The 18174-nt window shown below is 43.5% G+C and overlaps 1 protein-coding gene across 2 annotated transcripts in view; it reads right to left on the bottom strand.

The window, feature by feature from the left end:
- lyn (LYN proto-oncogene, Src family tyrosine kinase) overlaps window positions 1–18174 on the bottom strand; it is a 125516-nt gene that overhangs the window by 93304 nt on the left and 14038 nt on the right. Inside the window, exon 2 of one of the 2 annotated variants that reach the window (XM_067980055.1) lies at window positions 5645–5769. In XM_067980055.1, the coding sequence (XP_067836156.1) occupies window positions 5645–5764 (120 nt within the window). In that variant the 5' untranslated portion in view covers window positions 5765–5769. The remainder of the gene's footprint in view (window positions 1–5644; window positions 5770–18174) is intronic. The other variant, XM_067980061.1, reaches the window with a different exon arrangement.

The raw sequence follows: 18174 nt of genomic DNA, 5'->3' as shown, positions 1-18174 counted from the left end.
AAGATTGAGGGGTGATCTAATCGAGGTGTTTTAAATGTTAAAATGATTCGATAGGGTAGATACAGAGAAACTATTTCCTCTGGTGGGGGAATCAAGAACAAGGGGACATAATCTTATAATTAGAGCCAGGCCATTTAGGAGGGAAATCAGGAAGCATTTTTTCCCAGACAAAGGGTAGTAGAAATCTGGAATTCTCTTCTCCAAAAGGTTGTGGATGCTGGGACAATTGGAGTCTTCAAAACTGAGATCGATAGACTTTTGTTAGATAAGGGGAACTTGGGATATGAAGCTAAGGCGGGTAAATGGAGTTGAGGTGCAGATAAGCCATGATCTAATTGAATGGTGGAGCAGGCTAGAGGGACTGAATGGCCTACCCCTGTTCCTAAAAAAGTCATTGTGTTATGGAGAGCACAAATCACTTACATTGGAAGGCTGAAAATGAAAGGCATGTTGAACTTTTAAAATTATGAGAATAAATATGAAAGTGCAGTTTTTTTTCTCCCTAAACTAAAATCAGGAATTAGTTTAAAATTATCTCTGCTGCCAATTAATTGAATGAACAGTGTGAATGCTAAAGACTACAAGAGGCTCCTACTGCATTTACTGTTTTACTGCTAGAACTAAAGGATGGATGAGCCAGCTAAAGAAGGAGGGAAAGAGAAAACAAGGAACTACAGGCCAGTTAGCCTGATATCAGTCATCGGGAAAATGCTGGCATCCATTACTAAGGAAGTAATAACAGGGCATTCAGAAAATCATAATATGGTTAGGCAGAATCAACATGGTATATGAAAGGGAAATGGTGTTTGACAAATCTATTACAGTTTTGAGGATGTAACTAGCAGGGTCAATAAAGGGGAACCAGTGGATGTGGTATATTTGGATTTTCAAAAGGCATTCGATAAAAGGTACCACACAAAAGGTTGTTACACAAGATAAGCGCTCATGGGGTTGGGGATAACATTAGCATGGATTGAGGATTGGCTAACGGACAGAAAACAGAGTAGGAATAAATGGGTCTTTTCAGGTTGGCAGGTTCTAACTAGTGGGGTAGCGTAAGGATCAGTGCTTGTGCCTCAGCTATTTACAATCTATATTAATGACTTAGATGAAGGGACCGAGTGTAATGTATCCATGTTTGCTGATAATACAAAGCTAGGTGGGAAAGTAATCTGTGAGGGGGACACAAGAGTCTGCAAAGGGATATAGACAGGTTGAGTGGGCAAGGTGGCAGATGGAGTATAATGTGGGAAAATGTGAGGTTATTCATTTTGGTAGGAAGAATAGAAAAACAGAATATTTTTAAATTGTGAGAAACTATCAAATGTTGGTGTTTAGAGAGATTTGGGTGTCCTTATACATGAAACACAGGAAGTCAACATGTGGTACAGCAAGCAATTAGGAAGGCAAATGGTATGTTGGCCTTTAGTGTAAGGGGTTGGAGTACAAGAGTAAGGAAGTCTTGCTACAATTGTACAGGGCTTTGGTGAGACCACACCTGGAGTACTGTGTGCAGATTTGGTCTCCTTTCCTAAGGAGGATATAATTGCCTTAGAGGCGGTGCAACAAAGGTTCACTTGATTGATTCCTGGGATGAGAGGGTTGTCCTATGAGGAGAGATTGAGTAGAATGGGCCTATACTCTCTAGAGTTTAGAAGAATGAGAGGTGATCTCATTGAAATGTATAAAATTGTTAGAGGGCTTGACAGGTTAGATGCTGAGAGGCTGTTTCCCCTGGCTGGAGAGTTTAGAACTAAATGGTCTAAGGGCTAGAAATTGGGCAGTCTAGCGCCCCTTGTTTCGGCACTACACAGCCTCCTGAACATCCAAGATGGCGCCTTAGATGGCGCCTTAGATGCCCATGTATGCTTCTAGCATGACGTGCACCAGACGCCATCTTGGTAAAGGGTTTAGCGCACACACAAATAACGAATGCCGGCAGCCTGTAAAGTAGGAAGAATATGCATTTGATCAGTGTGTAACACTGATTTAAAGTGATAGGCACTATTTTGGGACTTAATGCTCTACTCAACGCATTGTCTTAACCACGACCATCTGAACCTGTCTTAGAGTGCCTGGAGGACCCCCCACCAGCGCTATTTATAGGGGCCATGCAGGATTTACAGGTTAGCTGATGGATTATTGCTTCTGACTGCTGATGCATTTGTAACTGTTTTTGGAGGTCTCCTACACTTCAATACTAGGACGTGGGACATAGCCTAACATTTAGAGCCAGATCGTGCAGAAGTGAAGTTAGGAAACGGTTCTGCACGCAAAGGGTGGGAGACGTTTGGAACGTTCTTCTGCAGATGGCAGTGGATGCTAGCTCACTTGTTAATTTTCAATCGGAGATTGATAGATTTCTGTGAACCAAGGGATATGGGGTTAAGGTGGGTATATGGAGTTAAGTCACAGATCAACCATGATCTCATTGAATGGCAGAACAGGTTCAACGGGTGAAATGCCACTGCCACTTGGAGCCTCCTGTTATGCACCACCTTCTCCTGCAAGAAAGCAGGATGTGTGTCTGGATGATGTGCCTATCATGGTTGAATAGCTGCCAGTGTGTGTGGCCTGTGAGTTGTGGGTGTGCGGCTTGCAACAGTGGTAACATGTGAGGGTGAGAGGAAGCATCTGATTGGAAGAGTTGAGTACTGGTTGAAAGAGTTTGTTGGTCGGTGGGTGATGGGGGGGGTGTAGTGTGTGAAGCAGTGGATGCAGCTAGTGGTGCAATTGGTAGGAGATGCCACTTGACCTCACTCACCTTGACCACTCGTGTCAAAGCATTGAACTTCTTCCTGCACTGCATCCATGTTCACGGTGCAATGTGCCTGTCATTGACCGCGTCACCTACTGCCTGCCACAATCGTTTGAGTATATGTCTGGAGGGCCTCTTGCCCTCCTCTCTTTCCCCCCCCCGCGGATATAGGGTACCCCTCCTTCTGTCCAACTCTTGCACCAAGGCCTCTAGTGCATCAGCAGAGAACCTTGGTGCACGCACTCTCGCAGGCCTAGCACCAACTCGGACCGGCAGATTGGTGAGGTCCTGCAAGCAGATTGGAGGATGTGGGATTAGTGGTGCGGAACCTTTATTCAAGGTTTTAGCATAACAGTTTGTAAGACACGACCTGCACCTGTGTTTTACATGAGTGATGTCTGATCTCCGTTCAGATTATGTGCGGACAGCAGACTTATTTTTAGCAAACAGGTACCGGCTACCTTTAAGAGATTTTGGCTGGCTGTCAGATAGACAGGTTGCCCTTAAGAGATTGGGGCTCCCTCTGCTGGTGAAAAGTGCAAATGTCCTTGAATCCTTGTATCAACGTTGATTTGGAACGCTGCTTCTAGTAAATACTGAGGCCGGATGAATCTCTCATTCTGCTTGCGAAGGAAGCACTGGGTGCCGGTTAATTGCGGATCGCGATACCCGCGCCCAGTTTTAGTCCTACCCAATTTAACTCCCATAGTCTCAGGATAAGGGGTCGGACATTTAGGATTGAGATGAGGAAAATTTTCTTCATTCAGGAGGGTTGTGAATCTTTGGAATTCTTTACCCAAGAGGGCTGTGGATGCTCATTGAGTATATTCAAGACTGAGATCGATAGATTTTTGGATACTAAGGGAATTAAGGGATATGGGGATTGGGCAGGAAAGTGGAGTTGAGGTTGAAGATCAGCCATGATCTTATTGAATGGTGCAGCAGGCTCGAGGGGCTGAATGGCCTACTCCTGTTCCTATTTCATATGTTCTTATGGTAGAACTTAAAGCTGGAGAGAATGGGCAAATAGTAAAGAGAAAAAAAGAGAGGATAACATGCTACAAGTCAGTTTTTCTCACCAACTTTCATATTCTGCAGTCCATATAACAACAACTTGCATTTATATTGCACCTTTAATGTAGTAAAACATGCCAAGGTGCTTCACAGAAGTGTAATCAGGCAAAAATGGATGCTGGACAAAAGAAAGATAATACGAGGTTTGACAAAAAAAAAATTCATCAAAGGGGTGTGAGGTGGAGAGGCAGAGAGGTTTAGGGAGGAAATTCCAGAGTGTAGGGCCTAGATGGCTAAAGGCATGGCTGCCAATGGTGGGGTGAAGGGAGGAGGGAGGCAGAAGAGGCCAGAGTTGGAGGAACAAAGTCTGGGGGGGGGGGGGGGGTTGTAGGGCTGGAGAAGGTTACGGATATAGGGAGGGGCAAGGCTATGAAGCAATTTAAACATGAGAATGAGAATTTTAAATTTGATGCATTGGGAGACCATGAGCCAATGTAGGTCATGGACAGAGGTGATGAGTGAGCAGGAGTTGGTATGGGATAGGATACAGACAGCAGAGTCTTCCAATGATGAGAGGCTAGCCAGCAGAGCATTGGAATAATCAAGTTTGGTGGTGAAAAAGGCATGGATGAGGTTTACAGCAGAAGATGAGTTGAGAGAGGAGCAATGTTATGGAAGTGGAAGTAGGCGGTCTTTGTAATGGAGGGATTATGGAGTTGGAACCTCAGATTGGGGTTGAATAGGATGCTGAGACTATAAACAGTCTGGTTCAACCTGAGACAGTGGCCAAGGAGGGTATAAAGTTTGTGGCGGGGGCCAAAGCTAATGGCATTTGTCTTCCCAATATTGAACTGGAGGAAATTGTGGCTCATCCACAATCCAAGATGTTAGCAAAGCAGTCAAGACAACACAGAAGCAGTGAAGGAGTCAGACAGGTGGTGAAGTAGTGGAGCTGGGTGTCACCAATATACATGTGGAAGCTGACCAATGCCTTCAGATGATGTCACCAAGCGGCAGCATGTCAGTGATGAAGAAGAGGGCACCAAGAATGGATCCGTGGGGGACTCCAGAGGTAATGGTGCAGGGCAATGATTGGATAGGCAAGAGCGGAATCAAATGAGGGCACTCCCACTGAGCCAAACATCGGAGGAGAGGCGCTGGAGGGGGATGGTGTGGTCAACCATGTCAAAGACTGCAGAAAGATTGAGGAGGAATAGTAGGGATAGTGCACCTTGTTCAGTCACAGAAGATGTCATTTACGACTCTGATTAGGGCTGAAGACCTGATTGGAAAATTTCAAACATGGAATTGCAGGAAAGATGGGCACGGATTAAGAAGGTAACAACATGTTCAAAGACTTTGTAGAGGAAAGGGAGGTCGGAGATGGAGTGGTAGTTTGCAAAGACAGAAGGGATGAGGGTGTTTTTTTTTGAGAAGGGAGATGATGATGGCGGTTTTGAAATCCGAGGAGAGGGAACCATTTATAGTATCAGCTAGCATGGGGGCAAAGGAGCAAGAGGAGGGTCTTATGGACGAGATGTGCTTGGAGAGGGCATGAAGGGAGATAGATGGGAAATAGAAAAAGATGCAAGTTTGGGGTTAGGGTAGGGGAGAGCCTTGGAGAAGATCCGAGTATTTTGATATCTAAATTGACTGTTTTAATTCAGTGACGTTCATCTCATTTGTTTAAAATGATATACAGCACAAGTCATTTGTGACCCACCAAACTGATGGAAAGAAAATTGGTAAATAAAGTAAATCAGGAGGTTTTAGTTCATAGAAATGTGATCATGACAATGGATTTTTACATAGACCAGTCATGCATGTATCTTGCTTTGTGCCATGAGGTTTTCCTCTCACTTCACTACTTACTGGCACTTTTGTATTGGATGTGGGATCTCTCACATAAATAGTTGGTTCAGATTTACGTACTGGTTTTTCCTTCAATTCTTTTGGTTCTTCAGTGAAGTTCTTTGACTTTATACATCCCATATTTTCTGTAAAACAATACATTGGTAAAATTCTACAGAACTAACTGCTGTGCATATTTTATGTTGCTATGTATTCAACAATGATTCTATAGGGTAGAGACTTATTTTTAAATTTACTGAAACTCCTGTTGTGGTCATGAACACTTTGGGGGTGAAATTGGTTTTGGGCAGTAATGGAACTTCAATGGAAAACTAAATCTGGTGGAGTGTAAAACGAGCTACTGACTCATTATCGCCCATTTTGCGCTACCGCACAAGATCAATTTCACCCTCTGTGTATCAAAGACTCTTTTCCAGAAATGAATGAGGAACCAAAGGCTTACAAGTTACATTAATTCAAAGTTTTGCATTCATTTTTAGAATGTACACAATGATCATATGCAAAAACAATATTGCTAATCAAATACTACATCCCCGAATTCCCCAATTTCAAAGTTGCTTTTGAAGGTACAACAATCGGAATGCTATTGCTCAAGGTATCTCAGCAACAGGACATGGGTGGTAATTTTACTTCTGCAAAATCACTCCTCCTCCAGATTTCCCCCCTCCCCATGTACATCATCTTGTTAGTCTTTTTTCTACCTTGCTTTGAATTGGCCTTTTAATTGTTTCATAGTACATTTTTATCCATGTTATAATAGTTCCAACTCATATTCCTCATCAAAAATGAATCTACTCTACAATGGACATTCAAACTAAGGAACATAGGTAACAAATGTCTCCACTTTGAATTTTTGCACTGTGCAATCAATAATTATAAGTTTAGAGAGCTGTTTCATCTTCCCAAGAAGAATTGTAATCATCTGAACACCAAATGCTTTCAGCTCCAAAGCTTGAATAGTTTTACTTCTACAACATGGCATGTGTAACTATCACAACTTATGCAGCTTGATCCTAAGTAACCAAGGCAGAATACAATTTGTGGTAACTTTACAATCCACATCAATAATTGTCAACTATTCTTATGCAGTTTCACCAAAATCAGTCACATTTTCCAGCTTGCATTCTAAACTCTGACATTCATTGGGTGTACAAACAAATTGTGGTTAAAGTATTATTTTTTCATTGATGTACGAGACTGAATTGTGTCTCATCTTATGAATTTCCCCCAAACTCATCTAGTTTTTGAAGTACAACACCAACTCCCATGACTTGTTCAGGATAACCAGAAAAACAGTGATGATATGATCATTTTACTCAAACAAAATATCCCTCACACATATTTCTTTTACTCTTTCCTCACTGATCTTTCAGACCACCCCCCTCCTTCCTACGTATCCATTTTCAGGCCTCGAGTTTTTTTAGTTGTGCTTTTGAGAATATTTTTCAGCCAAGCTGCTGTATTCAAATTCAGAATACAGCCAGATTGTAGTTTTAATTGTAACTATTTGAACTTCAGAAGAGTTTAAAATATGTTTAGAAGGAGAAGCCTAACATTTAGATGGGAAGGAAAAAGCACTCAGTATGATTTCTTCATCCCTGCCTTGGTGCCTCGGGAATGGCATTCACTTACAAAATCATAATTCTAGGCTTCCCACTGATTTAGCCAGAGTAGCTATGTGGTGCAAGGGGAATGTCACCATGCAAGTGAAAAATCAATAGACAGCAATACTCCTGTCCCAGAGAATAATGGATCTGTGGAACAGATTGCCAGCTCACTCGGTGAATGCTGAGTTGCTGTATTCCTTCAAGCGAGAGCTGGACCTATTTCTGGCTGGGACTGAGATCACCTCATACAAGAGGTAGGTATCCTGAAACATAAATAAGTGCCAATGTGATCTGGATTAGTTTTGATTGCCTAAAGGGGTTGGAGAGGAATTTTCCAGTTTTGTTTCCCCTAATTGGCCGGGGATTTAAAAAAGAAATCTTTTTTGGCTGCCCCAAAGATTACATGGCTCTAAGTGGGTGGGGAGTGTATGTGTGCATAAGGCATCACAACTGTGTGGGACAGGCTGGATGGACCAGTGGGTCTTTCTCTACGGGCATTGTAGATGTCTATTGAAAAAAAAAAATCAGACAAACTAATCCAATTTCAGTTTGTAAAATGTTGTGGCTTGCCGTCTGCTTCAAATTGATACAATAATGGTCAACTATTTCATTCCAGGCCCCTTAGCAGGAGATGGCCTCTTTAAAATTCACACCCCAAGGAAGGAGGAGAGGTTGCAGTTTTATTAACAGGCTAACCGGAAAATCACTATGGGGAGGAAATCAACACAAAGGGACAAAGGGCAACGTGGGCAGAGAGGTTTTAACATACCTTGGCACACAGCCCAGAGCTTGGAGCTGGAAGCTAAAAGCTGCAGGAAGTTTTTATAGTTACCAGTATTATGAAAGAAAAATGATGCCAAAAACAGGTAAATCAGTCCATGAACATGACAGGGTATGTGGTTTCATTTTTTTCCCCATGTTTGAGGAGAGAGGAGACATTGAGCTAAATAAGTGAAATTTGCTTTGACTGTTAGCAAGCCTCCCTCTCTTCCCCCCCCCAAAAAAAAATCGCAGGCCTCCCTCTCTTCCCCCCCAAATCGCAGGCCTCCCTCTCTTTCCCCCTCCACCCCCCCAAATCGCAGGCCTCCCTCTCTTCCCCCTGCCCCCCAAATTGCAGGCCTCACTCTCTTTTACCCCCCCCCCTCACTCCCCTAAATCTCAGGCCTCCCTCTCCCCCCCACCCCCATGCCAAATTTCAGGCATCCCTCTTTTTCCCTGTCCCCCATTAGCAGGCCTCCCTCCCCCATTTGCAGGCCTCCCTCCTTCCACCCCCCCCCCACCGAGGCCTCCCTTCCCCCCCTCCCCCCAATTGCCGAACACCCCAGCCGCGATTGCCGGGGACCATCTGACCTCCTGCCGCTGGTGTTCTCTCCCGCCCACCGGCTGCTGGGTGGGAGACAGAACTACATAATGTTAATGAGGTCCAGCCGTTAAGAATCGGCAGGACCTCTGCGTCCCCAGTCTTGTTGGGTTATTCAACTGTTTTTGGTCTCACCCACACCCTCCCCATAAATATCGGGGCCAGAGTGTCAGTGAAATAAAGCAGCTTAATGATTTGTATCTGGCCTCATCTCACCAAGTGTTTCAGTCCACCTTCAAAATGATTGAAGTAGTGCACGGGAGGGTATGTGTGAAAGACAAGGGCCCCGATTTTAACACCACCCACCTCGCTAGTCACTTACCCCTTCGGATTCCATTACCTTCCTGCTATGTCTCGATTTTATTCCACCCGCAGGAAGACAACGGGTCCCTCCTTAAATATGTTGATCGGGTCTGATGATGTAATTAAATATGCAACCAGGCTATTGCTTTGCAGTTTTTAAAATGGGAAAAAGCTGGAATCATAGAATGCAATCCCCAAGGCATAAAAGTACAGAGTCCAGGTAATAAAATCAAATATGTCTTCATCAGTCAATGTAAAACATTGATCCTGATCGTTAATTGATAAATTTGCTGTGACAATTAAGATAGTGATTAAAATTCTCAAATCTGATTTCCAACTATTTGAAAACAGTTGTTCTATTTCTTTCTCTAAGGAATTTCCAATATTGTACATTTTAGTGAACTTGTGCATGATATGTATCCATAGAATAATTGGTACAAAATAACATAACACTTCCAAAGTGAAAACACCTTGCATCAGGAAATGTCAGTCAGTTTAATTTGAGAACAGTTTGAGCTTATGCTGAAGTTAGTAATAGAGTACTATAACATCTTACAGTAACAAATAGCAATCAATGCATAGGGGACATTTAATCAGCTAGTGTATTTCCCTTAAAAATAGCTGCTCTGATCTCCCTTATAATGAGTCCTGTTTCTAATGCTTCAGTTATATTGCATATTTGTTATTGGTGCAGCAGAGGCCACAAATGTGGAGTAAAATGTTGGTGAATTCCAGAGGGAAAAAAAGTGCAATTTCACATCAGTTATGAGACCATTAAAAGGCAACCTCACATAGTCAGTCAGCTCCTTCCTCTTACTAGAAATCCCACTGGTGGCCATAAGCTAGTGCACAAAGCTCTGGATATCCAATTAGATACATAAGAACATAAGAACATAAGAAATTGGAGCAGGAGTAGGCCAATCGGCCCCTCGAGCCTGCTCCGCCATTCAATAAGATCATGGCTGATCTGATCCCAACCACAAATCTAAAGAACACAAGAAGTCGGAGCAGGACCCGGCCACATAGCCCCTGGGCCCTCTCCGCCACCCACAGGGCATTGACCGATCCGAACTCAGCTTCATGTCCAATTTCCTGCCCGCTCCCCATAACCCCTAATTCCCTTTACTTCTAGGAAACTGTCTATTTCTGTTTTAAATTTATCTAATGATGTAGCTTCCACAGCTTCCTGGGGCAGCAAATTCCACAGACCTACCACCCTCTGAGTGAAGAAGTTTCTCCTCATCTCAGTTTTGAAAGAGCAGCCCCTTATTCTAAGATTATGCCCCCTAGTTCTAGTTTCACCCATCTTTGGGAACATCCTTACTGCATCCACCCGATCAAGACCCTTCACAATCTTATATGTTTCAATAAGATCGCCTCTCATTCTTCTGAACTCCAATGAGTAGAGTCCCAATCTACTCAACCTCTCCTCATATGTCCGCCCCCTCATCCCCGGGATTAACCGAGTGAACCTTCTTTGTACTGCCTCGAGAGCAAGTATGTCTTTTCTTAAGTATGGAGACCAAAACTGTATGCAGTATTCCAGGTGCGGTCTCACCAATACCTTATATAACTGCAGCAAAACCTCCTTGTTTTTATATTCTATTCCCCTAGCAATAAAAGCCAACATTCCGTTGGCTTTCTTGATCACCTGCTGCACCTGCATACCAACTTTTTGATTTTCTTGCACTAGGACCCCCAGATCCCTTTGTACTGCAGTACTTTCCAGTCTCTCGCCATTAAGAAAATAACTTGCTCTCTGATTTTTCCTGCCAAAGTGCATAACCTCACATTTTCCAATATTATATTGCATCTGCCAAATCTCCGCCCACTCACCCAGCCTGTCTAAATCCCCTTGCAGGTTTTTTATGTCCTCCTCACTCTCTACTTTCCCTCCCATCTTTGTATCATCTGCAAATTTTGATATGTTGCACTCGGTCCCCTCCTCCAAATCGTTAATATAGATTGTAAAGAGTTGGGGAGCCACAGAGTCCTCCTTCTGCCCCATCCCCAGAGAAATGAGACTGAGTAGTACAGTTGTTGCCACCCACTTACATCATTCATGATACTAACATTGCTTAGGGTAGTAGAACTGGAGTATATTCAGCACCTCTACATGAAGATACAGATGTTCCTGTAAGCTCTGTGCATATGTGCAAGTGCAGTGGTGCTTGGAGTTAAAGGAAACTGGACGGCTCCACATGTGCAACAAGTATGACTCTGATGGCATGAGTGAAGCAATTCATACTTTCTATCTGGTTTTCTGACTTAAAGAGGGCGATTCAGTAAGCCATTCAAATGTGGCTGTTATTCAGTAAAGCACAACTTAAACATTAAAATTTAGATCTCAGTGTAAGCAGTACAAGGTCAATTGGGCAGTGTATGGAGTATTTTGTTCAATCTCACCAACACCGTATCACAATTTGTGGTAATGAATGGAAAATAGGTTTGCCAAAAGGCTCCACTCTACTTTCATGGCTTCATTTTGCTAGATGCTGTGAAGTCCTTCAGTATCCAAGACTGTCACAAGCCCAAGTCATGTTTATTTTCTTTACGTTAGTTATATGCACCACCATGGACTCTATTGGGATCACACCGAGAGGGCAGAACAACTACATTTGTATCACCACTTCAGCGATTTTGGTGTTAGGGATCAAAGCTTAAAAAGTCATTTTTTTTAAAGCTCTGTTACTCTGCATATATGACAGCATAAATAATAATAAAGTTTATAAAAAAGGAGTATACTTGTTACAAACAAAAATTTGAGTCACTAAAAAAGGAACTTTTTGCCCTCGCCTACACACTGGGCAAGTTTTGTGTGTGCAGTTTAAAACACCAGTGTTACTGCTTGGTTGGACACAAGCAATTTATTGCAATGTTAACTCAACTATCACCCCAAAGGCAAATTTCAGTTTAATTGTATTTTCAAAACAAAACCCAGAGTATTCTTCTTGGAGCAATAGATATAGAAGGAATTTTGCGAAGCGTTCACCATTTCAATAATCGATAATTAATAGACTCCCTTACTTAGGGGATTAGATGACACGGCTGATTGGTGTCTATTATCAGCATAGAAAGCTAAGACACCAGCTTTCACTGTCTTTGGTGGAGACTGAACGTTGCGAGTGATGTTAATTTGGGAAGCATCAAGCCAGTATACATAGATCCAGAACACATCTATAAACTAATTATTACTAGACTGGAAGGCAGACGAAGGGGAATTCATCACAATATATAATCTTGAGTGAGCCATATGTACATTTGCATACTATAAATATAATGTACTAGAGAATGGTGGCTCAGTGGTTGGGGGTGCAGAGAGGGGAAGGAGGGGTAGGCGGCTTGTCTAACGTTTTTTGCTGGCCATGACTTCAACAACATTTGGTGGGAGGGGGAAAAAGTGAGTTAAAGTTTCTGTCAGGCTCAGGTTTCCTGCTCAGTGGATGGGGGGGGGGGGGGGTAGGGTGCAGTACAAAAGTGGGTTTGATTAGTGTGTGTGTGGGGGGGGGAGCACATGGGTGGTTCAGTGACTGGATATGATCAAAATCAGAAATTTTTTGGTAAGCTTTTGTCAGGAATGGGGGAGGGAGGAAAAGATCAGAGAAGTGAACGTTTGGTAACATAACAAGATACGGTCATAAATAACTCTCCCAGACACTTAGAACGTAGTCTCCTATTATAACAGTTTATTTGCAGGTGTAACCACGAACAGCATGCATTAAAATGCAGGGAAGTAGGCTGCCTGTAGTTATCCCAGCAAATTTCTTCAAGTCTATAATCCAGCAACCATCCAGACCAATTTTGTGTGATGTCTGTCTTTGACCATTGCAATCCATCTGGTCGATCTCAAAGTTCAATAATAACAAAACTATACTCTTACACACCTCAATTAGTTCTTCCCCCCAGCCCCCCCCCATAAAATTCAGCTTTTAAATTTGCCAACACCTTCTATCTTCATCTTCTCCTGTGTAGTCTGCTCGATACATAGGAACATAAGAAATAGAAGGAGTAGGCCATACAGCCCCCTAAGCCTGCTCCGCCATTCAATAAGATTATGGCTGAGCTTCTACCTCAACTCCATTTTCCTGCCCTATCCCATATCCCTTGATTCCCTTAGTGTCCAAAAATCTAGCGATCTCAGTCTTGAATAGACCCAATGACTGAGTGTCCACAGCCCACTAGGGTAGAGAATTCCAAAGATTCACAACTCTCTCTGAGTGAAGACATTTTTCCTCATCTCGGTCCTAAATGGCCGACTTCTTGTCTTGAGACTATGACCCCTAGTTCTAGACTATCCAGCCAGGGGAAACAACCTCTCAGCATCTACCCTGTCAAGCCCTCTCAGAATCTTATACGTTTCAATGAGATCACCTCTCATTCTTCTAAACTCCAGAGAGTGTAGGCCCATTCTACTCAATGTCTCCTCACAGGACAACATCCATCGCAGGAGTCAATCCAGTGAACCTGCGTTGCACCCCCTCTAAGGGCAAGTATATCCTTCCTTAGGTAAGGAGACCAAAGCTGTACAGACACAATTGCCAAACTCTATGAAGTACTTAAATATAAATGGCCTGTTCACCTTCTCTCTTCATTTGGGATTATAACAATTTATGACGGTTCACTTTATCAATACCCATTAGAATGTAGAAAACTTTGACAGGGTCTCTCCTGAACTTTCCTTTCTCCAATTTAACATACTCGCCTTCCATAGTCTCTCCATACCTCAATCTGTATCCAATTCTTATTGGCTTGAGTTTGTCCTTTTGGATACTCAAATGGCAGATCATAGATAAATTGACAATCTCTTATTGCTTTGATAACTACCAGATATTGGTCTTAGGACCTTGAACATTCTTAGCCTAATACATTTTGACCTTTGACTTGGGCGAGTGGAATAATCAAACATTAAAGACAAAAGCTATTCGGCAATTCTCTTTCACCAATTCAAAAAAGGGCTCTTTAAGCAAAAAAAGTCCTTCCGCAGAGTCATCCTTACTTTTAAAATACAACAGGATGTGTTAATCTTTCCATCCTAGTGGTTAGGTTTAAAAATAGGGAATGAAGGCATGCTGAAGTATTTCAGCAGTGGGTAAAGAAGAATTGTGGAGGTCTTCCTTCAGCTTTCCTGGCTTCTGCTCTAGATTACTTAGACATAAAGTATTTGATTTTATTTTTTTGCTTTAAATGGTTGGTGGCTTTGTACTTTTTGAATTAGCTGTCCGTTAAGCAAGTTGAATAAAAGGGAAAGTTTAGAAAAGAATATCAGCAGATCTTATAAGCTGTCCCAAAGATATTTTCCTCATGAGTCCTAAAAATTTTGCCTGAAGGTCCTGAGATCCTTCCCTTGAGGCAAGCAAGTGCGATGGATGCCCTGCCACATCACAAGAGAACCAAAAGGATAGACTACAAAACATCCACCAATGAAACTGAATTATTCCTCAAAAAGACTTGAGCCATCCTGGAATCAGATTGAATTGGATTCATCCTGGTACAATAAACTTGACCACTGCACCCAAGTAAGAGCCAGCCTTATTTGTAGAGGGCTTTGAAAGTATGTCAGGATTTTTCCTCAAGATGCAAAGTCACTTCCGACAGATTTCTGTACTTCTGAGGAAATGGACAGGCAAGCAAAAATACTTCCATAGTGGTCATGAGGATTTCAATTTACCTTTCCTGACTGGAACACAGGAATATTTGCACAGACCCTTATAAACCAAATCTATGATGGATAACAATGGACATTTGCCACACAAAAAGATCCCATAAACCAGAGAGAGAGGAGTGACCAGTTAATCGGTGGGGTTGGTTGAAGAAAGAATACTGGCCAGGTCATTAGGAGAATTGCCACTTTTCCTCAAAGTATATGGGATCTTTAACATCCACTATGAACCACTGGAACTGGCAGATAGAGCTGTAGTTTTATATTTTCATCCAAATGACAGAACATCCAACAATGCAGCAGTCCCTCACGGCTGAACTGCAACACCGGCCCAGATTACATGCTCAAGTCCTGGAATGGGGCTTGAACCTGCCGATTCAGAGATTTGCTTCTGATTAAGGATTGGATATCTCAATATCTACTTTGACTTAATCTACACAGGTTCTGGCAATTGTCTTGGCTTCATGAGTTCACTGGTATGGAGTGGAGATGCATCAAGCAAACAGCCATCTGGTCTTCAAAAGGAAAGAAGTTCGAAAAAAAATGATGTTCGAAATCTGAAGTTAAACATGCACAGCAGAACTCAGAACTAAAAATAGAAGCTCCAAAGAAGAGAAATCCACGTCAATGCCAAAACATCCTTGGGTCAGACTGTTCGCAACCTTGGCGTACTATTTGACCCTGAGATGAGCTTATGACCCCATATCCCCTCCATCACCAATACTGCCTACTTCTGCCTCCGTAATCCTGGCTGGCCTTCCATCTTCCACCCTCCGTGAACTCAAGCTCATCCAAAACTCTATTGCCCGTATCCTAACTCACACCAAGTCCTGTTCTCCCATCACCCCTGCATTCACTGACCTATATTGGCTCCAGGTCCAGCAATGCCTCAAAGTTAAAATTCTCATTCTAGTGTTCAAATCTATCCATGGCCTCGCCCCTCCATATCTCTGTAACTTCCTCTAGCCCTACAACCAACCATTGAGAACTCTGCATTCCTTCAATTCTGGCCTCTTGTGCATCCCTGATTTTGTTCGTCCCACCACTGGCGGCCGTGGCTTCAGCTGTCTAGGCCCAAGGTCTGGAATTCCCTCCCTAAACCTCTCCACCTCTCTCTCCTCCTTTAAGACGCTCCTCAAAATCTACCTCTTTGACCAAACTTTTGGTCACCTGTCCTAATATCTCCTTATGTGGCTCAGTGTCAAATTTTGTCTGACAATGCTCCTGTGAAGCACCTTGGGATGTTTCACGATGTTAAAGGCACTTTATAAATGCAAGTTGTTGTTTTTCTTGTCATGAGGATGATGAAGCAATTGAAAATTCTGTAACAAAAAAGGAGGAAAAGAAAGACTGGGAGAGTCAAGGCAGACAGTGTGCTTATCTTTCTATTCCATCATCATTTGCTGACTTCAGACTACATAGAATCACTTTATGTTCAGCGTCTCTGAACTAATAAGACACGGGGGGTGATTTTAGGAGGAAAATGCGGGTGCGTTGGGGGCAGGGGGGCTCCGAAAATCATGCAAATCCCGTTCGGGTTCAGAAGCTGGCTCCAACCCGCCAGCTTCCAAGTTTCCCAGGGACCCGCTTGTGCGCGCGGGCCACCCGGAAACGGAAAGCCCTCCAGCAATTAAAGCCGGCTGGATGACCGTTAAAGAGCCAAATGTACCTCGTTGAGGGACTTAATGCACTTTACCTGTGACAGATGAAGGGATTAGAAAAATTTTTAAACTTACCTGGGCGCTTACCCACTGCTTCGGATTCACACCTGGTGAAACCAGACGAGAAGGACCGGATCAGGGAACAAGAAACAAAATAAATTAAATAAAAAACCACGCAAAACACTAAATGAACCTACCTTTGAAACCTGCTCTGATGTCTCCCGCTCCGATGTCCCCCTCTTCACCCTCCCGATCTTTCCCTCCCCCACCATCCCCCGGTCTTCCAGTCCAGCACCGGATGATGTCTGGCTCGCTCTCTTTCCTGCCCCCCTCCCCCTTACGTTGCAGCTCCTGATGGCAGCCAGCCTGTCAATCAGGCTAGCTGCCCGGTGCGAAACTCAGAGAGGACGTTAACCACTATCAATTAATGTGCGATTGCGTCGGCAATGGTAAGTTTGGTTCATGCGGGTTTGCCATGTGCCCAATCGCTGCCATCCCGCCTCCCCGCTAATATCAGGGCCATGAAGTCTACCACGAATCATATAAACAACAGCAGAGGCGGCCAGCCTGTTGTGCTTGTACCAATGCAATCTCTTCAGCTGGAACATCTACTCTTAATTTCATATTCCTATCTTTTCCTTATATCCTTTTGTATTCTTCCATTCCAAATTATTTAACCAATTTCCTTTCAAATGAAATTATGGGGGGTGGGGGGGGAGGAAAATAGTAAACCCTCCAGGACGGGTGGGACAGTGACGGGGGTGGGGGGTATAAAATTCTTAAAAGTGGGAAACCTGACCCCAACCTGCCACGAAGGGGGGAGTTTTGGTTTAACCGGGGCAGATTGGTTTTGGGTGGCGGGAAATTGGGCGAGTAACCCGCTCTAGAGGGGTGGGGCTGTAATTCCAATATGTTAATGAGGCTCTGTATCTCAGATTTTAGCAGCCATTTGGATTTAAACGCCTCCAGCACAGGTTTCCTTGTGCCCGGCAGCTAATGGGAGGCAAGAACTTCCGGATCCAGCAGCTAAGTGCTTTTCCAGCACTGCTTGAGGGCCAGGAGGAGCAGGAGTGCTTCTCCCCAACCCCCCAAGCAAACATGCCTCGATCTTCCGTCTGCCCACCCCCCTCCACGATCGGTTAACCTACCCCCCATGATCTCATGACCCTCACGTGTGCAATCTGCTGACCGCCCCCCCCACCCCGCAATCTGCCAACTCCCCCTTCGTGATCTCTCCCCCCACACCACCCCAGGCGATCTCCCACCCCCCATCACCATCTCAGTCTGCGGCCTTGTACAGCAGGCACTCCAACCTGGCAGCAAGCCAGTCTCTCAATCTGGCCAGCTGCCAGGCGGGAAACTGAGTAAAAAAGTTCTAATGAGGTCCTGCCATTAAATTCAGTAAGACCTCCACCTTTCCGGTCTTCCTGATCACTGGCAGGCCATTCTGCTCCCTCCCCGCAAATATTGGGGCCTCAATCTCTATGTTGATGGTATTTTTGGTAAGGTTTTCTATGTTCTAATAATCTTTTAGTGTAAAAAAAGTTCTTCAGGTCTCGTCTGACCAACCTTAGAATTATTTTGAGCAGCAATATCTCAAATAGACCTATGATATAGTGGAGCCATATGATAGCATACCTAGACTTTCAAAAGGCCTCTGAAAAAGTACTATTTGAAAGACTTCTTTAAAAATTAAGGCCATGGATATCAAGAAATGGATATGGATTAATAAATAACTAAAGGAAAGGAAGCAGTTGGACAAGGCAACCAAAGGACATAGATTTAGGTAATTGGAAAAAGAACCAGAGGGGAGATGAGGAGTTTTATTTTGCACAGCGAGTGGTTATGATCTGGAATACACTGCCTGAAAAGGTGGTGGAAGCAGATGCAATAGTAACTTTCAAAAGAAAATTGGATAAATACTTGAAGGGGAAAAAATT

The sequence above is a fragment of the Heptranchias perlo genome, chromosome 3 (genome assembly GCF_035084215.1).
Source record: "Heptranchias perlo isolate sHepPer1 chromosome 3, sHepPer1.hap1, whole genome shotgun sequence".
In the NCBI taxonomy this organism is placed as follows: domain Eukaryota; kingdom Metazoa; phylum Chordata; class Chondrichthyes; order Hexanchiformes; family Hexanchidae; genus Heptranchias; species Heptranchias perlo.
The sequence above is the reverse complement of the archived record's forward strand: the minus strand, read 5'-3'. Positions and strand labels throughout refer to the sequence as shown.